Below are 26,921 nucleotides of genomic sequence, written 5' to 3' on the forward strand. Positions count from 1 at the left end.
GTAGAGAATGGAGTCAAGTTCGTTAAGCACAGAAAAGCAGCGTTTTAACACAGAGCCTGAACAGAAAAGCTTGCAAGCAGGTCTTTTTAGCCATGTAGGAAGCCAGTGAGGTGGTTCATCATGAACGGACCAAAGATCTGTCCATGTTATTTTTAAGGAGAAGTAATGCAGTAGGTATCAGAGACGAGATAAACCTGTATCATCATCTTTTTTTCCCCCCAATAGTGCTTTACATCAATATTGCCTGCTAAAAAATGTCCTAATCTGAAATCAATGGGAAAATTCATGCCAACTTGAACAGGAGGGAGCTTTTGCTCTCCCACCTTCTGCTCCACATTCACTCTCCTTTCTCAGCACTCTCAAGCAGGCAGCAGGTTGTCCCCATCAGCCTGGCCATCACCCACTCACCACTGGCGGCTCAGCCACAGACAGCTGGGCAGGAACAGTGGGGTCCGAGTGCAGAACGCAGACCATGACAAAAACCAAAATTGCAGGTGCAGCTTCCTGTGAAGCACTCCAGCAAAAAAAATCAGCCCAGAGACTCCTTCAGAGCAGGTATAATCAACACTCCATTTATTTCCATTTCCATATAACAATTAACTTAATCTACATACCACTGACAACAAACAAATTCTGCCAGGACATGAGCAAAATGCATATACACCAAGCGTGCAAGATCATGGCATACACTTCATGCGTATACCCACTTGTACCTTGTGCCCACATAATATTGCTGATAGATTTCCATAGCTGTGCCCACACTAGGATTAGGTCAGCTCTGGAATTAAGCAGCTACATTTAAAGGCATTCCTAAACCAACATCAGCCAACACAACAGTGAACAGAAATAAAGCAAAGGGAAAATAAAGAAGCAAAATAATGCACCACATATTCCTCCACAGAAACAATCTCCCAGTTTTTATGGTTTCATGAACACTTCTTTATTCCTTCATATACACACAGTTCTACACAAAGTGTTTAAGATGGCAAAAGCTAGAAAGTTAGCAGACCCATTTAATCTGCAGCTGCATTGAGGAGATATTAAAACACGTAGAAGGTGTTTTAGGCAAGTTTTAGAGACCTGAGAAGTTTCTTTTTCATTTCACTCTGTGTTCAAGGCTTCTACTGCTGAGTTTCAAAGAAACAAGGAAGTGTACTCCCAGATCGATGACTAACTGAAAAGATCAAAAGTAAATGTCTTACAGGAATTCATGTAACGTATCCCTTGTAACTACTCTGCTGGAAGCACAACTGTCTTGGCTCGTACCGAATATACATCCTTATCCACTTTGTACAGTGTGTGTATTGATAGAAAAGAAACAGAACAAAGTGATTAAGGCAAACAGCATGTCTAAAGTTTCCAAAGCACAGAACAAACACCGGCACTTAGAGAAATGAACTACATATTTTAACCAAATGGGAAAAAAATACTGCATTGAGTAGGTCAAAACTTTTAGGCCATGATTGTAAAGATTTTCCCTGAGAAGAAGGTAGATCGGGTAGTTCTCCGCTACTCCACATAGAAAATTTCACTTGGGAAATTTTTCAAATGCAAGTTCAAATCAGCCTTTTGAAAGTAAATTGCTTTCTTCTTAAATGTCAAATGGCATTTCAAATTAGAACATCACAAAAAATACCACAGAAACTTGTGTTTTCAAGTCAACTCTTCCTTTCCTCCCTCAAAAACCAAAAGGTGTTTGTTCCTCAATGTTTTCTTAAGACAGTGAACTTTTAAACCTTTCTAAGGTCTTAATACCATTTATGCACATGAACAGAAAGCTCTGGCAGCACTTGAATGAAAACTCAAGCATTAAATACTAACATTTCAAGGTGTGCCTAGTAGAAAAGTTCAATACAAATATAAAACAAGATCAACATAGGATGGTCCTAGCATAACAGTTATCACACAGGCAAAGCCCAGAATCATTTTAAGTTGATTTTTACTGGGAGAAATTTATAATATGCCCAGACTCCCTGTTTATGTCCTCAAGGCTTCACAGACCAAATGCTGTTCTTTTGATAGTCTATCCCACACGTTTATTAAAACAGATACAACACAGTGAAAGGTAAACATAAAACTGACAGAGGATCATTCTTAGTTTCAGGGATATTTTATACGCCATCTCTTTGAACTTCAGTTTATGACTTTCCTTAATGGAGCCTTTCAGGGTTGATTTTAAAGCATTAAGTGGAAATAACACTATTTTGTTACTGTAATGTTTCCTTCATGACCTGCCCTCCTGCATCTTAGGTCTGGCTTATTTATGAAGACAGCTATTCACTAAATCGACTAGAACTTCTTAAAACTAGATGCTTTCACTTCCATTCTTGCTGGATTAAAGCACTTTTTTCTTTTATTGTTATTTTTGGCCAGACACTTGTCTAGCATTTCACAAACATGGAGAAGACTGAAGTTACTATGAGGTTTTTACCTTTTTTAAGGCAGGAATACAGATTTACTCTCCATAGCTAGAAGACAGCCATGGCCACAAAGATCCCAGCATCAGACTGCAGCCTCGCCACTACTCCTGCAAAGAAAAGGTCAGCAAAAGCCATGACAGCAACAGAGGCTTCAAGCAGATTACCTGTGGCATCTCTAGCACATTAAGGTTGACCAGCACCTTTAACTGTTGCTTGTGGCCTTCCCAGCCAGCTGTTTGAAGAATTTGAGCAATGTCAACCCTTTGACTAGCCATTTACCTGAGTATCTAAAATCTATATGGGTTTAATTTAGGCAAAGCACAGTAATAACACCTGGAGCTCTTTACCAAGACCCTGCTGTCATCATTCAAGTCATTCCAGCTTGAAGATCGCTCCCTTTCAATTGCAGTAAGCACATCTTCCTGACTTTATTTGACAGAGCTCTCAACCAGCCACATTCCCTGTCCTGGAAGAGGCTTTCCAGGGCTGCAACACCTAAAGCCTTTCTGTGTAGTGCTGAGCCAGGACAGCCCACCACATCACTCTTGCAGTGGAGAGACCTGATGGGTAACACAGACATCAGCTTGGCCTCTCCAAATATGGCAAAGCCCCAGCAGCCTAAAGTTAGTACAACCAGGTTGGCCTCGAGCACATTTCAGTGTCAAGCCCCAAACAAGGAATGCCTGCTCATTATAGAAGTATGTACATACACACCTTAGAGTGTGTGTCTCTGCCTAGGTATGTATTCATATGGTAGGTATTCCTACAGGAACCTTGATGGTTCTCTGGAGATACCTCTCCATTCCAGCCACACATCGCTGATGGAGTATGCTGTGTACCAGGAGAGTCTGCCGCTGCACAGGACAGGACAAATAAGTCAAAAAGGACAGACAGTTACCAAGGCTAATGTGTTCTTTGGGAAACAATGGTGCTTTGGAAGGCTTTTTTCCCTGTCCACCGCATCCCCAACACAAACAATGAAATAAACCAAACTCCAAAAAAAATCCACAAAACAACCCCCTGCCCCAAAAGAAAAACTAAACAAAACAAACGACGAAGAATTCAGGCAGCAAGTCCTGAAGGCAAATCCCGCCCACGTCATTCCTCGAAAATACTCCTTTATATCCAATACTTAAATCTCTCCTTTGGCTTCATGTCAGCAAGAGAAGGATCCCGCTGGCTCCTGCCTGGCAAGAATATGACCAACAGGGCACTGCCTACTGCGAAGAAAATCATGTCTGACACTGCCATCCTGTCAGCCTGACTGCCTTCTACTTCCAGGCTGCTTCACAGCGATTAAAGCCCAAACTCTGGGACAAACAAACTCTTCACTGTATGATCTAAAACTATTAGCTTAAAGCAGCCTTGTAAGCTACATACTGGATAACACTAATCCTTTCCAGCATCTTTAGCTTCACACAGCTGCCTCTTGCTCCTCTTGCAGAATCAGAGCCAATGGCAGTTAAAAAATACATATAAGTATAGTAAATCGTCCTGAAAACAGCTACTATTAAAATAACTCATAGAAGAGTGGTGATACATTATTTCCATGGTATAGCTTTCAATACTCTCTTATAACTACTTGATTATGTTAAATGCCAAAATACATATTGCACCAGCAGAATATGCCTATGGCAAATGGAACATAAAGCTTAACTAATGGCCCTATTTCCATGAAAGGGCAAATAAGGCTTATAAATAGACACATGAGGTCATGTTATCTGTTGGAGCAAATCAGTTAAGTTGTGTCTCCTTCGCCAGAAATAAATCTATACTCTGATTCTGTCTTTTTTTTAAAAAAAAAACCCAAGATTTTAATTTTATATTATGATACGTCTCTAACTTTCAGCTACTGGGAAAAATGATACCACTTCTGAGATATCTGTACCATACCAGAATTCACCATTTTTCATCATGCCATTAAAGTGAACAGAAGCTATTCACACACATGCACACACACACGTTACTCATCTGTGTGCTGCTTGAAGCAGACTTACTGCTCAAATACATAGCATATTTAGGTGGAAACATCCCTGAGCGGTGAAGAACAAACACAGCCACAGCCTTAGCTTCCATGACTTTTAGAACTGTGCCAACAACCACTGCATTCAACAGTTCAGCAGAAAGCTGTACAACATTTCTAGGAGTGTGCTGTATGTTAATAATTTCTAATCAGAGACTGTTTCTCCACATCTAGTGTTCCGGCTCATTTCCTTACAATTAAGAACTCACTTTCACCCAATTGCTACAATACAGATGTGCTGCTTTGGCAGTGACCTAGTCTGTCATGCCCTTAGTATAGGCACAGCGAAAGCCTTAACCAGCTCAGTCATTTCAATCCTAGACAGACAAAATTAAAGCCAGACTGTAACAGAAATGTACAGTAGCAGCAATTGGAAATTCAAGTCTGCCAAAGAGTCATGCAGAAATTACGTCCCTTAATTTAATTTACATGAAGGAACAAACCTAACCCAACAGCAAGGCAGTGCATAGCCCTGAAGCAATCTCAAGGACTATTCAGAGCTGATTAAGCCTTTTGTAATGAAGTTTGTTAACTTACATTTTGGAGAAAAGCATGTTTTGATAGCTAAGTGGATGATGGACAAACCAATTTTGTCTTTTCGCAATGTCTCCACAAGCAGAGTTAGGTAAAAAACTTTTGTGTGCTAGTTCATTACCTAGTCTTGCTGGACCCTGAGACATTGCAAGATTCTGGATGCCATAATTTCATTGAATCTTCTCTCTTCCAGAAGTGCAAGGCACACAGGGTAGGGCCATTAGCCACCACAGAGACCAAGCCTCACAGAGCAGCTTTGTTGGTCCAGCAAAATAGCAGCTGACAGCTGTTTATTTAAGATCATGAAAGAGGCTCATAACACACCTTCCAACACGTAACATGAGTGACAAGTAGCACACCACACTTTCTACATATCTCCTAGTTTCTCACAAACTTCTCTAGCCCAGTTCAGCCATGCCTCACCTCGAACATCTTCTAACTCCATCCTTGCAGTGACACTCCTCAAGGCATGTACCAAATGCTGCTACTCCCCTGAAATTTCTTCCCATCTCTACCTGTTGTCCTTGCCAAAAGACTATTTATTCCCACTATTCAGAGTCCAAGTTCTTTCTCAATTTGCCACACCAGTACAATGCTCTCCCTGATTGCTTTAAGTAGATGTCCTGGCAAAGACCCTATGCACAGACACAGCTTATGCTGAGAGCAGTATTTTCCTCTGCTCAACATAGTTTAAGGTTTGGAGAAGCGACACAGCTAAGCCAAGAGAAGCTCTCTTCACACCAGCTACAGCTGCTGTAGTGAGACCAACAGGGTGTCAGGAGGGGCAAAGAGAGGTTAATCTCACTTGTGTCCACCCACCACGTCAAGTCCAGCTAAACTACACTATGTAGGCTACTTGCAAACCCTATACAATATGTAGTTAAAAGAATTCCTGCGTGCTCTAGAAACTCATTGCTACCATCCCTTCTCCACCAATTATTTTTCTGAGTTGCTTGATGAATTGTTTCAGACCTGGAAAGCTAGAATCTCTCGTGCTGGGACAGCTTTGTTCCCATCATATATTGTTCATTTACATATGCTATTGCTCTCTTGAACTACTGTTTCCTTCAATTTGCCTTCTACTGAAGAAGCTGTACCAATTCTAACAAGTAGCCATGGCAACATAATCTTGCAGAATAAAGTACAAAATAATCCTATACTCAGAAACCTAAATTAGAAAAAATGGAATGGAAATAATGTGTTCTTAAAGCTGGGAAGTAAATGACCACTGGAATAGATTACAAATAGATAGGGTAATCTCTCCAACACTTACAAACTCTGAATGCACACAAATGGATGCTATACTTAAACTTACAAATTACTATGAGAGAAGCTCCACCGCATATGTTATGAAAAAAGTGAGATTAAGAAAATAAAAAGAAAAAATGACAGAATATCCTTCCCAATCTATACCAGAAACCATCGAACTACTGGGATTAGCACTTGTTATCATACTGCAAAGCACACTTACGTGAGCTTTCACAGGAGAAGCCTTGATGGGGCTGTCTCAAATCCAAACTTTGGTTTGAATTACATAAACTCCTTGCCAGCTCCCTCAGGATGAAAGCATAGCAAGCATTTCAGATGCAAGCCCAGTGGGTCGCACAGAGAGGGATGGGACAGGGATACGCGAGTGCCATTTGTGATCACCCATGTGAAAATGCCTTTCCAGAAGAGTGACAAAAAGGCACCTGCCATGGGAAAAATAAGATACAAATACTCTTTCATTAACTATACCAAAAGCCTTCAGCCTTCAGTTTCACTCTGTCTAATAGTTTAAAGATTCTTCAAAGACTTATACGAAGTTTGCAATTTAATTTTCCACAAAGGAATTACTGCTGGGATTTAAAAATATGTGTTCTGGTTTGTTTTTGGTTTTTTTTCTCTCTAATGATACTTAACATGTATGTGCAATCAAATCCCAGATCCTTAGACATGTTTAATCTTCTAAACATCCTTAAGGAGCTGTTACTAAGTCCTATAGAAGAATTATTTCCAAGTTGTGGGGGAAACTTGCACTTAGTGAAAATAAGTCCAGTAATGTGTTGATCTGACCACAACTGCCTTATTTTCTTTATAGTAACTGGGAAAGAGGACTTGTACCAGCTTTACTGCAAAGAGGATGTACTGATTCTTATCTGTGAAAGGTGATACAGACTGTCTGGACTGCTAAATTAGCCTGTAATCTAATCTAATCAATGAAAGACATCAAGTGTTCCCACTCAAGCTTCCCCATCAGCCACAGGCAGCTGAAACAATCAAAACTGATTCTCGGGGACTGCTTAGACTTGGTGTTCTTGAGAATAAGATTACCTGCTCCTTTCCCTTTCAATTTCACTTTCAAGCTGATGTGTGCCAAGGGCAGCTGCACAGGCTATGAAATCTCGTGTAGCCCCTACACACGAAGTATTTCCCCAGCAATTTTTGCTGGCATCAAAAAAAAAAAAAAGTGAAATGTTTTTCTGTATGTTTACTGGAAGCATAAAGAATAACTATGCATAGAATTTGCAATCACTGAGATTTACAGCCCTGACTATAGTAAGTTGTTACATTATGTAAGCACTTATTGAGTGCCCTGTGCCTCATTTTTCCCCTATACTTGCAAGGGGCACACTTTCTTGGATAAACAATCTATTTTGTAAAACTCCGTAAAGCTCCTGTTGTCAGTACAGAAACATATAGCATGAAATAAAACATAGGTAAGATAGACAAATACAGCCAACAAGCAACCCATGCCTATTTTGCAGTACTTCAACATGTAATTCACATAGGCAGAATCACTTTGCTTCACACAAAGAAATTTTCTGAAGAGTAGGAAGGGAAGAATCATTAAAATTCTTACAGAAATATTGTTTGGCAAATAATATGTGTCACTACGGTACAGACTGCACTATGCTTACACTTACATTGCTTTAAAGCTGTGGATTACTCCCAAAAGGGCTACAAAAGATAACTATAGTCTACTGTCCATATGGTAAAATTCACCATACAGGGGGCTGCCTCTGTGTGGGAAATTTCTGCAAACCTAGAGAGGCTGAGAGTCACTTCTCAAGGGAGCTGTAACCTCTACCTTGCAATTGTGTTAGATTAACCAAGAATCACTCAAAGCTAGTAAGAAACTAGCAACATTAAGAAGATGCTCCTTTTCCCACTGCAAAGCCATCTCCATGATCATCAGAAGCTTATCCGCACACATTTAATGTTAGGAAGTGATGCAATCTAAAAAAAACATCCTGCAGCCAGCTAGCAAAAACACACTAATGAGTGGGGATTCTTCTCCACATCCAAATACAGCATCATGCAGAAGGGTCTGGTCTGACATGAGTGCAGGCTACTTCAATTTTTAATTTTTTCACTGAACACATACAGAATGTGAGTTAGGCACTACTGGCTCGGTTACAGAACATGCCAAGGGACTACTTTCATCTAGGATGCTTCGATAAAAACAAACACCTTTTGTGTCTTGAGAGTCACTTGAATGTAATGTGCTTCACAAAGCACAAGAGGGGCTGCTTGATTTTCCGAAGTGCTTATTTAAGGCGGCCCAATTTAACAGAACCACAGGGAAATTACATGCACAAACAATAGCTGTCATGATAATTTTAGCTGCCTTCCATGCCTGTAAATAAGCATTGTACAAGAATGCTGTCTCATTTCTCACGAAGGGAAATTCTTGTGCTCCTGCATGCTGGTGAGAAGTTCTGTCCTTTTGTGCTGAACATGTGAGGCCCATCCAGGGCTGAGAACCCCAGCAACAGCACTCCCCCTACCTTACTTGCTGGCTGCTTTGCTCCCCTGCACCCATGCCCAAGCTGTGATGGAAAGCTTGCAGGAAATTAAACGCTGCAGGCAGGAAAGGTCCATCCCTGCAGATGAGGAGAGGGCAGGGTTTCTTAGGGCTCAAGTCCTTCCTCACCATCACCTCCTCCTCCTCTTGAACCTTCTGCCTTACAGCTCCTTCTATGGCAGTGTAACTCCTGATGCCTTATTTCCCTTCCATTTATCAAATACTACCTGATTTCAAGGCACTCTGGCCAACCTCACAGATCAGACCTGTAAAAAGGAACTGGTTTATACAACTTCAGCTTAATAGTTGTACTATAGAAGTGATGTCCTTCAGTGATAGAAAATGAGAGGGGAGAACAACCCAGCATGGCTATTAAATTTGTTCGAGTAGGACTTCTCCTACAGGGCTTTACAGCTATGCTTCTTCCCAGTACAGCTACTGCAGCTATACCACCCCTAACCCTTCAGCAAATAATCTCTACTTCCACCAGCTCAGAGACAGCAATCAATGCAGCAAAAAGGGCAAGTGTTAAAATGAAGCAATGTCCCATCCCTTCCCCTCTTTGCACATCTTCCTCTCCGCACGCTTTCCTCCTCCTGCCACCCACCCCAGTGTCAGCCCTGCTGCCCACACACGGTGCAGAAGGCTGGGGAGGGATTTTCTGCTCCCTTCCTCCCTGCACAGGAATGCAGGAGAGACTACACTCTAGCGCTGAGCTGGTAAATGCCTCATTTCACTAAGCAAGCAATTTTAGGAAGGACGCAACATAACAGATGGGCTCCAGCACTTTGATGTTGGGTGTATTGAGACATACTGCCCATATCTTTGCTGCCGATAACCTCTAGGAAACGCTCAACTGTAAGATCCTTTCCAGGAACACACAACCACACAACACGCTGGGCAATATCCAGAGCTCTGGAACACTGTGAAATGTGTTCCTCATGCTTCGCATCTTGCCATGCCTTTGCAATCTCATCAAAGTAAATTCAGTTTTCCTGGTCCAGAAGTCAGTTACAGTCTGAAGTCTCGGAATTTCCCTGAAAATGTGATGTTACATTTTGAGCCTGGAAACGCATGCTGGCACTGCTTTGTTAACTGGAGAAAGATCCTAGAGAGGAGATGCACAAGGGTCTTGACCTGCCCCAGCAGAGGCTGCTTTTTGTAATACATAATTCTCTAAGAAGTCAGGAAATGGCAAATTCCTCTTGTCTGAAAGGAAAGGAAAATCAAGGCTCTCTCTCCTATACTTTAAAGGGCGGGGGGGGGGAGAACCAACCTTTTGGGTTTTCCTTCCTTTAGTAATAAAAATACTGTTTTAGACTCTGCTATTGAAGAAAGACCTTCAACGTGGGAAACTGAATCTCAGAGAATTTTTAAACTGCCTGTTTACACAAGCCATTCACGTAGAGAGGTTCCCTAATGAAGGGGGTAGTGCCTTCCAGGGCAATGCGATGGACAACTCTCCTTTCGGTTACTCTACTGAAAAATCAAGAGAAAGGCAGGACAAAACACTAGGTTCAGTGTCAGAGTATTTTAACTCTATGAACGGATGACTACTGAAATATGCTTGCAATTTAAGAATCCCATCGCAGAAACAACCACTGAGGGACACCAGCCTTCATGGAGGGGAAAAAAAAAAAAAAAGCAAGAAAATAGCTGCAACAATGGAGTGGACAGAAGGAGGCTAAGTCCATGCTGAAATAGCCTCATCTTCACTCCTACCAGGAAGAAAACTGAGGAGTTTTTAAGACTTGTGCAGCAGCATGTTCAGGTGCTGTTACTTAAGGCACTACACAGAGGGAGGGAGGCTGTCGCAAGCACTATATACATTACTCATTAGATCACACCAAAGGTCAGCTGTTGCTTAGTCTGCACCCTAGGAAGCCCTTTAAACTGCAAAAACAAACCAGTGACAGAATTCAGATGCAACAGTCTCAATACAGACCTCAAAGAGAAGTTCATATTAAGGCTTCACACGTATCGTAAGTGCTTCGAGTGCAGCAAAGGAGTATGAGGCACAGTTTGGTCCCACAAGCAGCACTGACCATGCGGGGAAGGATGACACAATTGCCCCTCAGCTTCTTAAAACCTCATGGGGCTCTTAACTCCTTCACAGTTTCACCGTCACGTGGACAGCACTGAACAGTTTCTCAGCATACACTACTGCATTTGACATTGTCTCACCTTCCTTGCCCTTCAAACTTTTTCTGTAACTTTATGCCATAGCTGTTTGTTCACAGTTGATCCTCAGCTGCACCTCCTAACCAGGAGCAGCACCTTCATTCATTCCTCAGAACAACTACCAAAAAACCACATAAGAAAATGTGTGGTACCAAAAGCAGGAGTGCCTGTGGCCCTGAGAAGGGCGATGGCACGGGGGAAGAAGGCACAGCAGCATGATGCAAATGCCACTGACCTCCGGTTAAATGAACTTCTCAGCAAATATGCAATCACTTTATCAAACACACACCAAGGGCATTTCTGAAGCTGTTCATTGTCTCAGGTGGAGCAACTAAATTAGTCCTTGTGAGAAGGCAAGTATTAAATGCCTGTGAACACCTCTCTCCTCATGAACTCGCTGTCCTGGGGAACCAGGCTCCGCTTCTGCTCACGCCCACCCCAACATCCGACCTGTTCTGGGGGGACACCTTCCCCCACGTCATCTCCATGAAGACCGATGTCTGCTCCTTACTCTGGGCTCGCTTTCTAAGGCTACTTCTTACAAAACTGTTTCACTCATCCTTGGGAAAGGAAAGAAATGCCGCTGCTTTGCAGAGATGGTTAATATGCCAGTAAGGCACCACCAGCTTCATTCAAGCCTCCGTCCCTCATCCCTGGTCGGGAGCGGGGCGGCTAAAGGGGGAAAGGAAGAATCCGAACGGTGGGAGGTTTGGGGCATCGGAAAAAGTCCCGCAATCCGTTTGCTTACGGCGCGACCGGGTTCCTCTACTCCTTTAACCACTCCTCTCCTGGCACACAAACCCTCCCCAGCTTTCTTGGGATGAAAAAACGCGAAAACGTCCAGGCGGCAGATCCTGAAGGAGCTCGGACAGGCTCCCAGCGTGAGCTGTCAGCCCGGGAGCCGGCCCTGCGCCGAGACGGGACGGGGCTGCGGGGCTGCACCCACCGCTCCCGGTCGGGGCTGTGGGCGCTCCGGCGGCAAATTCAAGCCTAACTCCCCGCCAGCTCGCTCGGTCCCTTCCCTAGGGGCGCCGTCCTTAACCCGTGCCGTCGGGGGTCCCGGAGCGGCGCGGGGATAAACTCTTCCCGCTGCAAAGCCGCCCGGAGGAGCGGGATGAGAAGCGGGGAGGGGAGAGGGACGCGTCTTCTCCCCCCAGCCCACCCCACCCCGGCTCGGCTCGGCTCCGCAAACCTCTCCGGCCCCTACCTTCCAGCAGCACCTCCTTCCCGGCGCGCTTGAGCGCCTGCACCGCCTCGTCGTGGGTCGCGTCCCGCAGGTCGGTGCCGTTGACGGCCAGGATGGCGTCGCCCACGTAGAGCGCCTGGGTCTGGTCGGCCGCCAGCCCCTTGAAGATCTTGCTGATGAGGATGGGCATCTTGTTCTCCTTGCCCCCCTTGATGCTGATGCCCAGCCCGCCCTGCTCCTGCTTCAGCACCTTCACGCACCGCTTCTTGTTGGACACGGCCTCGGGCACCCGCTCGGGCGGGTCGGTGAACGCGGTGCGCGCCGCCGTCTCGGCGCCCCGGCCGCCCGCCCCATCGCCGCCCGGCCCGTCGCGCGCCGCGCCGTCGGGGCGCTCCTCGCCGCTCAGCACCAGCGCCTCGGCGCCCAAGTCGGCGAGCACCCGGTGCCAGCGCTCCCGCACCAAAACTTCCAGCCGGCCGCTGCGCCGCGCCCGGCCGCCCGCCGCCGCTACCGCCATCTTAGCAGCATGCCGGCGGCGCCCAGCGCGGAACCCCCGGCCCCGAGCGGCGGCTCCGGGTCCGGCCGGGGGGCGGCGAGCGCCCGGCGCCGCGGGGAGGGCAGGGGAGGGGCCGCGCCGGGGCGGGCGCACCTGGCGGCACCGCCCGCCCACGGGGGGAGGTGTGGGGCTGGCTGCCTGTCCGCGGGTCCGGGGGTGCGTGGGGCTGGCTGGCTGTCCGCGGGCAGACGGCCCGGGTGTGCGTCTGTCTGTCTGTCTGTCTGTCCGAGGGTGTTTGTAGCTGTCAGTCTGTCCGTGGGTCCGTGGCTGCGTGGGGCTGTCTGTCCGTATAACCGCGGGTCCAGGTGTGCGTGGGGCTGTCTGTCTAACCGCGGGTCCAGATGTATGCGGGGCTGTCTGTCTGTCTGTCCGCCGGTCCAGGTGTGCGTGGGGCTGGCTGGCTGTCCGCGGGTCCGTGTGTGCGTGTGCCTGTCTGTCCTCGGGTCTGTGTCTGCACGTGTCTGTCTGTCCGCAGGGCTGTGGGTCCAAGTGTGCGTGTGTCTGTCTGTCCGCGGGTCCGGGTGTGTCTGTCCGTGTGTCCCTGTGTTTTTGACCCCAGGGGTTTGCTCCCAGATGCGCACGAGTGCCCCGGGTTAACCTGGGCTGGGCAACTTGGGACTTGCCTCCTCAGCAGGAGGGGAACCTGCGTACAAGATCATCCCTGGACAAGCTTGCCTTGTGCTAGTAGGTTCTCTTAGACTATGCCCCTTGCTCGGGGCTACATAAAACACATCCCCTTCCCTCCAAAATACGGCAGAAGGAGGCCTCAACACTCCCTTGTCTCCAGCCTCACCCAGACTGCATGGGGGTTCCTCCTCCTAGGTAGGAACGCAGCCCTGCGCCTAGGGAAAGCGGGAACCCACAGGCGGCGGGTTATTCAAGGATAATGGGTGGGTGGAGAAAAAGCAGACCGAAGAGAGGCCGTTTCATTTCTCATGTTAATTAATGCAAGGTGAAAAGCTATAATTAAGTTCTCAGGGCTGTGAATACAGAGTGAAAAGGAGCATGTCCTGCCAAACCTGAGCAAGGCACCTAAGCCCTAGACAGGAGGAGGCTGTAACACACCCATTTCTGCAGCATTTCTTACTGGCTAAGTTAGGTAGCTCATGTGCAAGACGCAAGATATTTGTGCTAGTGGGTTTGTTTAGATCTCGTTCTCAGGTGCCAGGCACAGTGAATGAGTGTGTTTTTTCTGTTCCAGCAGCTTCAGGCAGGTGAGAGAAGGATGGGGAGGAAAGGATAGGCATGCAAAAATCAGATGTTGCAATGTACTCACATTCCTGTGTAACTCCAAGCCCAAGTGACTAGGCCAGGTTATAAAATGAGGCATCTCTATTTCCCAAGATAACAGCTTTTACCAATTATTTCATATTTTTACTTCACAAAATAGTAAAGAATCAGCGCTGCTGCTAATGGAAATACTTCTCTTAAGTTCTTGGGCTTTTTTTTAAGTAACTTCAGAAAATTTATGAAGAAAAAATATTCAGATGTTTTCTGTCCTGATGTGAAAAGATAATAAAAGAAAGAAAATGTTTAACGCCTCACACTTCTTCAGCACACTGTGTGCTCAGCCGTGTTTGCTGAGTGTGTCTGGTTCTCCAGTAGGGTTCCTGTGGAACTGCCTTGTATAGACAATTGCACCGCATGTATGCAAGAGCTGTGCTTGTTCCAGCTATTTTCTTTTCCTGTTCACGCAGAGGTAAATAATAAAGTTACCCAAGGCCAGCATCCGATATATTGGTCCCTGGAATAAAGAAGTCTTTCTATACCATTGCCTCCTCCTCCTGACTTGTCCCCACCTTGGAGCTGTAAGAAAACAGGTGACATTTTAGTCTTGAAAAGAAAAGTGAAAAGATAGCGCAAGAGATGCTAAGGCACAGGCCCAAGGCAAACAGTCTCCCAGATCATCTCCCTGCCTGGAGACAGTGCGATTGATACATGGTCTCTGTGCTTCCCTGTCCTAGGAACGCCAGCTTGTTATTGTATTTGTGTACCCTGAGCCTTTGTGTACCCCAAGCGCAACTTTTGGCTGCTGAACCAAGGACGAGAAGGATAAGGTGCCTTGAGACGTCTCCACTGGCACCCCTGCCAACTTATCATGCTCAGCCCTCCCTCAGGTCTGCTAATGTCACCTGCAAAGGTAGTTTCTGAAGTACAGGTTCATGCAGCAGGAGCAGGAGATAAACATGTGTTTGATCAGGTGTGCAGATATGGAACACTCAGTTCTGCCACAGAGAAAACTGCTACTCCTAGGTCAGCTGCTGATCCCTCATGGTTTCCAGTGCATGGCAGAATGCAAACTCCTAATGTCAGCTCTAAGCTTCTCCTGACAGTGATGCTTCTGACATTATCTGCAATTGCAGTGTTTGGTGTGACTATTCACTAGGAAGCTGGGATGTCAGTGAGGTGGGCAGAGCACTCGATACTTCCAGTCTTCCATCTCTAGTCACTAGTTAGGCTTCCAATACAGACAAGAATGAGCAAACGTCTCTCTCCATCACTTGCCCTTTTGAGAGGATTTGCTGTGAAAAATGGACCCTTTCAAACAAGTCAAATAATCATCTTTTGCCATTTGTATTTTAGCAGTATATAAAAGCCTGAACTAGATTAGCGCCTCTTTCACTTTGTGCTGTATAAACTATTTGTTAGGCAAGATAATGCTAATAGGTGCTGTTGAATAGGTCCTTGATCTACAAGGAACTGTGGGCTCAGCTAAAGTCAAGGGGCTAAATAAAAGAAGCAGTTCTGCGAACTGGAAGAAGTGAGGGAGTTGGGAAACACAGAAACTGCCTCCCGGTACAAGGAGCATAAAACCACATCCAGGTCAGAAGTGCAGCAGTGATGTCTGAGGAACTGCCTGGGTACCCAGGCAAGGGGAAGGGTGCTGTGATCTGTGCATGCACGTGAAAACAAAAATGCAGAAAAAGCAATACAGAAAGGGACGCGAGTGTGACACTGAAGAGGTTCTTCAGGCTCACCTTTATTAGAGGGGCTACTGGAGACAGTCAGGACATTACCTGTTCTTCGAGTTTTTGCACCTGTTTAAAGGCAAAAAGGTCAGCATTCACTTCTTATGTAAACCAACTGGCCTTCTGACAGCAAAACCATTGTAAGGCCACACATGCAAGCTTGCCAGTCAGACAGCAGCGCAGCGAACACAGCACGCACCCCACTTCTAGGTGGAGAAGGTAAGGAGACAAGATAGCCTTTCTATAGCTGTGGCTGCTTTATGATTGTGCTATTCTACAGCAAAGAAGTATTTATTTTTAAGGATTTTTGGGGGACGCTTGAACCCCTCTAGTGCTTTTTTTTTTTTCTTCCTTTTTGCATTATCAGTGTAGCAACAACAGTTCGAAGCCAGCTTATCCAAAATTCCTTTACACTGGAAACAATTGTGATCCTTGAACATGTTTCAGATGATGGAAGTTAGTATCAGGTCTGAATAATGACATTTCCATTCTGCTACCCTGACACCGAGGAAGGAAGTCCAGTGTCAGAAGCCCAGTACTGGAAACTCAACAAGTAATTGGAAGGGAGTCCAGCTCCTCCAGTGATCCCAAACATGGCAGTAGCCTAGTCTTTCTGAGGAACATGCCTAAACTATCCTTACTCATTCCCTCATGACAGCTGCTCCTATGTCTATTTATGCTGGGATGCAGGGCAGGCTCCAACCCTGATGCAGATGTCCCTATTGCATGGCAGTAGGACCTCTCACTGGACCGGTGAAGGCATTGCTGGTAAGGGGCTGGCAACCTGCCTAATCCCCCTGAGCAATCCATCCCTTCCTCAGTGCTGAGGGAGCCTATTTGCTTTAAAGTCAGCATGCAGCAATCATTACTCATTGATGCTGGTGGGGTTATGAAGATGTCAGGAATGCCTGAAGATTGTCATAAATGGGAGGTGTCATTATTGCTTATTTTCAAAACTATGAAAGCACTGTTTTTCTTTTCCCGGTTTGAAGCTATCCAGGTTTTTATGCACATGATGGAATTTAAAAACAAAATTAATGCATAGCTGTTTGCCAGCAAATGCTTTATACATTCAGTTTTTCAAAGCAGGAACCTACTTGTGCGTACATGAAAGAAGTATGTGTGTGAAATCTGTATGTGCACCTTCCCGAATCATGTTAGCTAGGCAAACTAAGAAGATGTTCCCACAGCTCAGGAACGATGGCCCAGGCTGCAAACGAACGTGTTTCCCTTCTGCAGAGGCAGCTGTGTCGCAAGTGAACACAGAAGCAGGTACCAGGAAGCATTCAGGTTTCTTGTGAATACAGATCTGGGGCTAGTTCCTGCTGTGCTTAAAAATACTTTAAAATAGACAGCATGAAGCTCAGAACCCTAGAAATTTTTGCCTTGCCTTCAGACAATTTTTCAAACATTGGTTGAAACAATGAACCTGAAAATAAAGGCTCATAACTATAGTGTTGACACTATAGCAAAGTAGAATTTTTCCTGTCTTTGTGTCCTGCACTTGCTCTGCAGATCTGTTTCAGTACATTAGTTTCTTAACTTTTTCATTCCAAGCTACTTTCGTCCTGTCACCTTGCAGCTTCTTGAACTGGTTTTTTTCTCTTTCATACTCATCTCCCTCTACTCCCTAAGCTAAACTTAAGATGTTTTAAATGCCAAGATCAGAGGTTTGAATTGCAGCTAGTTCTTGAACGTATAATAATGAGGAAAAAGGTGGTGGAAATCCACATTTCATCCAACATATATCAGTCCTGTTTTTCATCAGAAACAGGATAATCTGGTTGGGTGTCAAAGCAGCCAAAGCATTTTTACCATCTTGTTCTTTCCTGTTCTTAATCTATTTTTTTTAATGCTGCAGGGTGTGATATGTTTTGTGTTACAACCATGTGGTTCTGACCCCACAGCCCAAAGACATCGTGCCCATGTCCCTGACCTGTCAAATCCTGTGCATTCCTGCAAGTCTCACTTGGAGGCACCCTTCCTATCACACCTGTGGCACCTCTGGAACACACTGTCTATGAGGTCTCTAGGCTTTTCCTCTCCTGGGATCTCCTGTGATGTTTGCTGCTCACCTGTCTCCAGCCTTCTGTCCCTGCAACCTGCTGCCCCACAGCAGTAGAGAGGTTGTGCTGCTGTGCAGGAGCCAGAAGTGTTTGCTTCCTTTGTGTGAAGCAGTTTGGATACAAAAAATAGTTTGCTTGTTCGGTAACCTTGAGCCCCAGATGCACCCTGGCACTGGTGGACTAAGATCATCTTCCTCCTTTCCATGTCATCCCCAAGGCCATAAATCAACCTGTTAAAGAGGTGGGAAACAGAGATGGTCTGCTAGGACAGAAAGGAAATTAAAATTTTGTAGTTTGGAAGCAGGCAGTTTCTCAAGACTGACCCTCCAAAGATGATGCTAAGCTCAGGCAATGACTTCAGCATGAGTTGTCTCCCAAGAACAGCTCTTAGTCTAAGAGATGAAAGCAGCATTGGCCTGCTGGTTGCTGGAGAATAAGGTCTTCCTAGGAGTCTTCAAGGACCTTAGCAAGGCTCCTCTACTTACTCATTCTCATGGAAGCTGCAACTTAATACTCTAGGCAGGAAGGATGTCCCAATTCTCTGTGCTTTGGAAGCGCCTTGCTCCCCATTGCCATCATGAGAGAGGACAAAGTGGTCAGGCAGCCCCTCTGAGCTCTGGAGTGAATGAATGAGTCACACACCAGCAACTGGGATCTTGCTCCCACCCATCACACGACAGAATCATATCAGAGGGTAAGTAGTGCATTTCCTTATATCTCACAGGCGATGCATGGACAGGCAGAAAGCCTGCTCCACCAAGGAATGGGAGAGAGTACAAAGCTATCACTGAAACTTGGGAATAATAGCCTTCACTTTCAGGTCCTCTACAGTGTTATTATATTTTCTGTGTGTTTATGTGGCACTGTCATGTTCTTCTTGTTTCACTTTTGAGCTCTGCCAAGGCTCAGTTCCTCCTCTTGCTTCAGATAATATCTGTGCTAGTTCTCTTCTTGTAAATTAGGTGTAAGTCCAGGGAGGGCAATGGAAGACTGATCTCAGCATAAAGAGCATCAACTTCAATATATTTTTGTTTCTTGGATGCTCCAGAAACAAGGCATAAAATGCCTGCGGATAATTGAGGTGGGAACTACCACATTTGGGGGAATTACAACAATGTGCTTACTTGCACAGGTCAAATTATATGGCAAGTCTAGGAGGGAAACATTGAAACTATTTTTCTTGTTTTAGTGTAGTCAGTCTGAGTTAGCTTTCCATGGGCAGGAATCATTTGAAAGAAAAGTAGGCCCAGACCCAAGCAAATCAGGGAAGGTGTGTGAGGCAGGGTAGGAACAGATCCTTACAAGCAACAGATCCATCCACTGCTGAGATTGTAAAATGAACTAGAGTTCTTTGTTATATCAGAGATTTCTTCTGGAAATAAAAACATCATATTTACAAATCACAGAAAAAGTTGCTTTAAATGTTATTTTGAAAACCTGTGATGGTGTTTTTCACTGAAATCTAGTTGTCATTCGTTACGTGGCATCCTTTGTTAATTCCCTTTGTTGCATGTTGGGGTCCTGGAAGAGAAGTTTTAGCATCTTTTCTCATCTGTCAGGAAGACTCTCAAACGAATTTGTCAAGTGGAATACGTCTTGCTAGGGGCTTTTCTTTTGCTGTTGTTGTGGTTTGGTTGTGGGGTTTTTTCTTCTGTATGTTAGTACTTCCTTGTGTATAAGCCCTGGTCTGCAGGCTCTGAAAGCCACTTTCCGACTGCTGGGCCATGGACAAATCCTTGGTTTTAGTTCCCTATTCATTAATGGGCACAATAACACTGACTTTTTCTATAAAGTACTTTGGCTTTTTGTAATGGAAACTATCATATGACCTAGACAATGACATTTCACAATATTTGGAGTGGATTAAAAGGTGAGAAAGTCTCAGAGAATGCAGGAACCTCCTGATGTTATCTCTTCCTCACCACCCAGTGCTGCCAAACCACATCCCATTTAGCTTTTCCACACTGTGCACACTCTTGGTTAAGCGATACAGGAACAGGCTGTCCTACCCTGCACTACCCCTCCTATCCATCCTGTGTACCCCTTGCTGCAGCCACTGTCACTGCTTCTGTCCAAAGGGTGTACCTAGATTTGAAACTTGTGGTGGTAGCAGTGTCAGAAACTGAACAATGTGTTTAACCGTTATTTAGCCAAATGCACTTCTTCTGGAAAACTGGTTCTACCCCATGTAATGAGAAAAAACACATGGGGGAGAGGGGTGACTTTAACAGCATATGTTCCATGCTAATGCAAATATAGAATAACTTTCTTACTAGATTCTAACTGAGACAAATAAGCATGAGCCTCTGAAATCCAGCGCCAAGAACACACAGGACGGTAGCTCTGGACTGCTTCCCAGTTGCCTACAGCAGTGTTTCTCATTTTTTTCTGGGTGTCAATCCATTATTAGAACATAAACAATAAAAGCATGATTGCTGTGCATTTACTGTGAGAGTAAAAGCACATTCACGACAACACTGATAAGCTTGTATAACTGGAGTGTCTTCTTGGCCACAGAATACAAAATTTGTAAAGATAGTGCTGGTCTGAGCCTGTGGGAATGAGGGGGTTTTGATCCACACTCTTGAATGTTGTTTTAAGTCTGGGATAGAATAAAAGTAGAGAAGTGTGACCAGCAGAGCTGGATGAAGTCCAGCACAACAACTTCAGCCCCACAGAGGTTCCCACGTGGTGATAGTACCACCAGTCCAGGGCAGTGGAGGGTGAGTCCTGGAGCAAAGTGTAAAGAGCTGGTGAAAGTCCTGCATGGGGACACACACCACACGCTGCTGAATGAAGATCGACTTGTTATACAGCACTATAAAATCTAACTTTTGCTAGTCTTTCATGGCTTTCCCCTGTTTTCTGAGGGTAACAGCTACAGCTTACTGAAAAATGTTAATGGCAGGTTGGATTTTTTAAATTTTTTGTTCATACAAAAATTCAAATTCCCTTCACTGCGAGGAAAGTCTCTGGGCCCACTGCTGGCAGCAGTAGTGAACATTTATGGATCCGAACAGCTTTAAGTGTTCACCAGTGTAACAATTAGACAGCCCTTGCCCTCAAATACTCAAGACTGACAGACTTCTGTGTGTCCTTCTGCAGGTAGTCTAGCAGCTCTGAGGGTTCATGCTGCACTGATATTTGCAGGGCTTCCATGATCCCTGGTGCAGTACTGGACAGGAAGGTCTAGATGGAGACAACTGTAGAACTCCAAGGCTTCAAGCCTTGCACATCTGCACGCAAATGTTCAACATCTGTTTTCACATGGACAGCATTTGTTTCTTTAAGAAAATCCCTGATTTATGGAGGTCTTGACATAGGGTAATGATGGCCTGGGAAATCAAATTTTGTTATTCACATAGCAAATGGAGTTGCTGTTGCAAGGGTCCTTCCAGCAGTCTCTTCTGCTGTATCTGGTAAGTTCCGCAAATCACTCTCCTGCTCAGTTCCAGTAGTTCAGCTTGGCTGGATTCCTCTGCAACATGCTATAGATTATGCTAGACTATAAGCAAAACTCCTAACTCTCCTTACTATGTGCAAAAGGCTGTTCTACCTGACCAGTTCTGTCTTTGCAGGAACAATTTCTACTGAGTATTTATGAGGATCTCATCAATGTATGAGCTGGGGAGTTCTGAAGCAGGTACTACCTGGGGGAGTCTCCAGCATGGCCAGATCCTAACACATTGACACCCCAAATACTGCCTATAAAAAGGTCTGTTCACAGCAGGAGGGGTCTAAAAAGGTCTCTGGGACTGCCAAATTTCCTACCTGAACACCTCCTGCAGGGATTTCATAAAGGCTTTGCCATGAGAGTATCTGGCAGCTCAGACAACCACCTTGTCTTGGTTCTGTTCCTTGTGCCATCTCTGCAGATTCTGTCTGGGAGTTCTGGGACCACCCAGGGAACTAATGCCTAAGTGCACAGGAGGAGCAGCACTGATAACCAGCTACACCCTGCAGTTACCATAGGACAAACTTGAATGTCTGTAACTTAAGTTCCATAGCTCTTGCTATGCAAGGCTTCTGGCTTCATGGCAGGAAGCCTGGAAGTCTTGGCATGGTAAACTATTTCAGAGGCCCAAATGAAGCCCTGGGATGAGAGCCAAAGACCCTGACAAGCAAGAGACACCACCTCTGTCCTGTGTTTTAGATAAGTTTTTGTGGCAAACTCAAGACAAATTTTTGTGTCTACATCATTTTGCTGCAAGAGTTCCTTGGGGATTGTTTTTAAGAAAAGCCATTCAATGTGTTCAAAGAATGAGTTAGGGAAGGGAGAGAGACTATATACGCATATGTTAACCTCACCTTCCTTCAGGATAAGCCCTGAAGTGTTGTGCTTAGTAAACCTATTTCCGTGCGCTTATCTGCTCTTGCAGCAATAGTGGGAGACAAGATAGCACAAAGTCCTTCCTAGGAGAGCTCAAGTGTTGCTGTTCACAGACAATAGTCATTTGCAGGTGGTCTGAGTTCAGGTTTCAAGCCTGTCTCAGGACTGCAAATTTAATCTGTGTCCTGGTCATTCTACCGCTTTTGGATTCTTTTTGAAACCCAGTTTTGGATTCTATTTGAAACCCGGTTTTGGATGTGGTGAACTGCCATTGCATTTGGGCCTTGACATTGTTTTCAGAGCATTGACATGTTAAGATAAAACGTGTCAGCTTTTATTGAGACTCACTGATTGGAAAACACAGAAGACTCGTGCTTCTTTTCTGATCCTTGGACTTATTCTCAGAAGATTTTCCCCAATAGAAAACAGGAATTCAAGGTTCTTACCCATTTTCTTGAAATGCTACACTGGCTTCCCAGGAAGTTTTAAAGGGAGCACAACTGTCCAACAGATGGGTGTAGCAGAATGGAATATAAGACCATAAATAAAGCAAATTCCCTTTGTGTGCTTTCCTAGCCCATTACACTATTTTTTTTCTCCCATACATCTTTACAAACAGCAGGTTTCTGTATGTTGTCCACAATCACCTTGTCACTAAAATCACCCACATGATGAGATATGGACTGGGTGATTGTATGACAAGGGAGGGTGGATAATCAGGTTAGTGATCTGTGGCCTGGAGTAACCGCCAGCCAGTTACTAGTGGTGTATATCAGGGATTGATATTTGGGCCAATACTATTTACTGTCATTATTAGTGGGATGATGAGATAAAGTTCAGTCTCAGCGAGTTTGTAGATAAGCAGCTGATACACTGGAGGGAAGTACTGCTATTTAGAGGGATCTGGACAAGCTGGAGAGGTGAGCTGACAGGCACTCATGAAGTTCAGCAAATGTCAATGCAAGTTCCTGCAACTGGACCAGAATAACCTGCCATGCCATAACAGGCTGGGGGCCAACTGGTGGGGAAGCAGCTTTACAGAAAGACCTGGGGGTTGAACAGTGTGTCCTTGCAGCAATGACATACTAGGGTGTATCACCAAAAAAGTAGCTAGCATGAAGGGAGCCAATTCTTCCCCCTTTATTTAGCACCTGTAAGATGGATCTGGAGAAATGTGACCAGTTTTGGTCTCCCCAGTGCAAGAAAGACATTAACAAACCAAAGCAAGTCCCACAGAGGGTCACTGAGATGGTCAGGGCCTGCAGCACATGTAAGAGGAGGGGCTGAGAGGACTGGGCTCGTTCAGCCTGGAGAAGGCTTCAGGTTTTCTTAATGCAGTTTACAGCTACCTAATAGAAAGGTGTAAAGAACACACAGCCAAGCTCTTCTTAGGGTGCTGAGGGAAGCAATGGACACAATTTGAAATGCAGGAAATTGATGTAAGGACATAAGGATATACATATTGATTTAAGGATTCCCGAGTAGGGGAAAAATCCTGCAAGGGTGGTCAACATTAGAATGGGGGCCTAGAAAGATTGTGTATCTCCATCCTTGTAGATATTGCAGTATCAATTGGACACAGCCCTGATCAGTCCATGCCAGCACTAACCCTGCTCTGAGACGGAGGTTGGACTAGAGACTTCTAGAGGCTGTGCGACTTCGTGACTCTGAGTTAGCCAAAGGGAAGATAGGATCAGAAAAGACCTGTGCTTTCCTAGCCACATCAGTCAGGTTGTTCTTCATAGACACCAGGCCAGCAGAGCATGCTCCACTGCACGTATCAGTTGTGCCTTCCCTGTTTTTAGCAAATGCTGGGAAATGAGTAAGTGATATAGGTACAACCTTGTTCACTGACTGTCAACACTGTTTAGTGACCTGTATCTAATCCATCTCCCACTGAAGTCCTTTGTAAGATTCCCATGCATATGATGGAATTTGATGCAGATCTTATGAAAACAGGAGGATCAAAAAAACCTGCAGTGTTAGAGGCAGAAGTCATAGTAGCTCAGTACAGAATTATCCTCTGCCCTCTCCCAGCTCTCCACCACATACACGCACACTCATCCACACATACATGCCACTTCCTTTGTTATATCTGCAGTTCTGTAGTGTAAATCCTACAGAGTTAAAGCTAATTAAAATGGAGATGCATGTTTACTGTCAATAAGAGAATGATAGTCTGTTCATTACAGATAAAACTGCTTTAAATCCACAAGAACACCATGGGAAAGCAGGAAGGTTGACGCTATAAAAGAAATGAAGTGATCAAAGACTATTCATTTCAGCAACTTGTGTTGTTTCATGATACTCATAATTCAGGACAGAATGTAGCTAGTCAAGTGTGATTAACTTCTTCTGAGACCTGACATCTTAACTCTCTTTTGTAGGAAGAACCAGAGTACACAGTGTTCATGGGAGAAAACCGATCAATGGAAACATGCCATTACCTGAAAAAATATGTTCTTTTGATTCTCCTTTGCTGCCAAACAAGTGTCTTTTGTTCCTTGAGCGGAAGAGCAATATAAAGGGCTATGCACAGAATAACATAAAGAAGTAACAGGCTTTATGTAATGTTCTCAGCAGTAAAATGACAATTTGAGGAGGGGTTTCATTAATGCCCAACCCCCTGCTAGAAGCTTAGCAGTGAGAAAGGGAAGAGCAGCCAATACAATCAGACATTTGTTAGGTGATACGGGACCTACGAGCAAACAGAGGTTGTCCTTCTATTCAGGCAGCACAGTAAAATAAACAGAGTGTGATAGTGAAAGATGAATGGGAAGTTAATTCTATTCACATTTATAATATTTCAATTGCAATATTTTCTGAACAATGGTCCCTATTGATGCTGTAAGTGCTTGCGCGTTGTGCCTGCTTCTTGCTGAACTGACATGACACTATTTGAGCAGCTGTATTCTCTAATTGGAAAAGGAAAGTTTCCAAAAAATGATGAAAGGCCATATCTTGTCTGTGTTGAAACTGTTTGGAACTTAACTCATTTTGATGCCTTATTCCCCCGCTTCTACATTTTTTTTTCTTCCTAACTGGGATATCTGGGAAGATTTGTTCTAGTGGCAGAGCAACTAGAGGCCAGAACCTTAATAACTTACTAGTCTAATACTTCAGTGTTTTATTATGGGCTTGTGCCTATTGCAATGACAAGGTAAACAGTAGTTTTATCTACATTAGAAGGAGTTTGCTGTCATGAGAACATTTAGGTATACATCTCCGTTGCCTTTATAAACTGTGTTTCCACTAAGAGAATTTGCGTGTCTACATAGTTCAGCTCAGTTGGCACCTTCCCCTGATGCATACAAGGTTCCTGTACAGTTTCTTATTCTAAGACGGCATTTAGCCATGGTAAAGTATTTGGAAATTAAAGTGGCAGAGAAACAAAAAAAAAAGATTTTAAATTTCCAGTGAAGGATCTTCTGTTATTAAAGGACTTTCTGTATGTAGATGTGTTGTTTAAGGATATGAATTCTTTATACTTTCAAACAACAGCTCTTCCAGCAAAAACTTTAACCATAGATAAAGGTCAATTTTTACACCATTTGGCTACAAAAGCAAATTTACATTAATGCTGCAGATCCTGCAGATCCTCCCTGGCCACAGGGACAGCAGGCTGCTGTAAGCAAGCCCAGGTGCTGGTTGACATCTGGAGAAAGTCTGGGTCATTTCTAGTTTTGGATCTAAAAGTCACTGATGAGAGCTCCAACCTCTTTCCTCATCCCTTCCTTGCAATGCAGCCCAGCCCTCCTGGATTTTGAAACCATTGCCTCTAGTTTCTCTGGTCTCCAGGGGTTTACACAAGCTCCTTGGAATTCCATCCAATCTGCAGAGTGGCTGTGATTTAACCCTTGAGGGACACAGCAGGGAAGTGGAGGAAAGCTTGGGAAGGATTTTCTTAAGTGTGGAAACATTATCTTGAATTACATCAGAGGAACAGAAAATCCCCCCACTATCCTTTCCACTTGATCACGTACATTTCTGTTGTTTGTTAAAATTTTCCTTTTTGTGATGATATGTATCTTGCTCAGAATAACCCCTTGTCTGGAACTCCTTGTGTTGCTCTCCTTGAGGAGCATCCACCTGTGCAGTTCCTCTGGAAAAGCATAGAATGGATGCTAAGCATGTCATGTTGCCACAGATGAAAATCTGAAAATTAAGAGGAACAACTGTCATTTTCCACCTTCATTGTGACTTTGCCATCATCTTTAATCGGTAATATATTTTATACTGCTTTAGATTTTCAACACAATGAACAACGGATTCTCACAACAACCACAGGGATTAGTTTCAGAGACATGATTATCTCTGAACTAGATAGAAAGAAATAATCTTGTAGCAAGAGGACACCTCTACAAACCCAAAACATATTGCTTTGATTCAGAGAGATCTGAGACTGTGGACTAGTAATTTAATTTCCATGCTTCAATTTTTCCATCTTATTGAAACAGGAATGCTGATATTCATCTGCTGGGGGGGGGAAGAGGGGGGGAGGGCATACTGATCAAGATGAGCAGAGTAGCGTAGAAGTTTTACAGCGGGAAGTGCAGGCACCAAAAAAGCATTTAAATATAAGAGAGAAAGAAAAATGGCAGGTGTAGAAAGGCTGAGCAGCTTGCCGAGGTCTGTGCAGCGAACCATCTGCAGAAGCAGGATCAGAAAGTAAGAGCTGCCAGCTGATGCTCCTACAGCAAACAGCTTCTGGCTGAAACCACAGGCTTCACAGAGCCTCCAGAGAATAAAGTACAGATCTTTCTCCTCAGGTTTGTTATTATCTGGTTATTATTACAGATCATGCCCTAGCTAACAGTGCAAACCTGGGCCGCATGGCTGGTGACATTTTGCAGTGGAGAATGCCATGAT

General features: G+C 44.6%; 1 protein-coding gene and 1 long non-coding RNA gene across 2 annotated transcripts in view; one reads left to right on the forward strand and one right to left on the reverse strand.

Moving 5' to 3' along the window:
- Positions 1 to 12,748, reverse strand: part of SNTB1 (syntrophin beta 1) — a 142,959-nt gene extending 130,211 nt beyond the window's left edge. The window contains exon 1 of the mRNA XM_069854592.1: positions 12,153 to 12,748. Within this exon, the coding sequence (XP_069710693.1) occupies positions 12,153 to 12,648 (496 nt within the window). The 5' untranslated portion in view covers positions 12,649 to 12,748. The remainder of the gene's footprint in view (positions 1 to 12,152) is intronic.
- A 5,307-nt stretch (positions 12,749 to 18,055) lies between these two features.
- The window catches only part of LOC138718640 (uncharacterized), a 44,029-nt gene continuing 35,163 nt past the window's right edge, over positions 18,056 to 26,921 (forward strand). Inside the window, exon 1 of the long non-coding RNA XR_011337132.1 lies at positions 18,056 to 18,416. This is a non-coding gene — a long non-coding RNA (uncharacterized lncRNA). The remainder of the gene's footprint in view (positions 18,417 to 26,921) is intronic.

Source organism: Phaenicophaeus curvirostris, chromosome 3 (genome assembly GCF_032191515.1).
Source record: "Phaenicophaeus curvirostris isolate KB17595 chromosome 3, BPBGC_Pcur_1.0, whole genome shotgun sequence".
Classification (NCBI taxonomy): domain Eukaryota; kingdom Metazoa; phylum Chordata; class Aves; order Cuculiformes; family Cuculidae; genus Phaenicophaeus; species Phaenicophaeus curvirostris.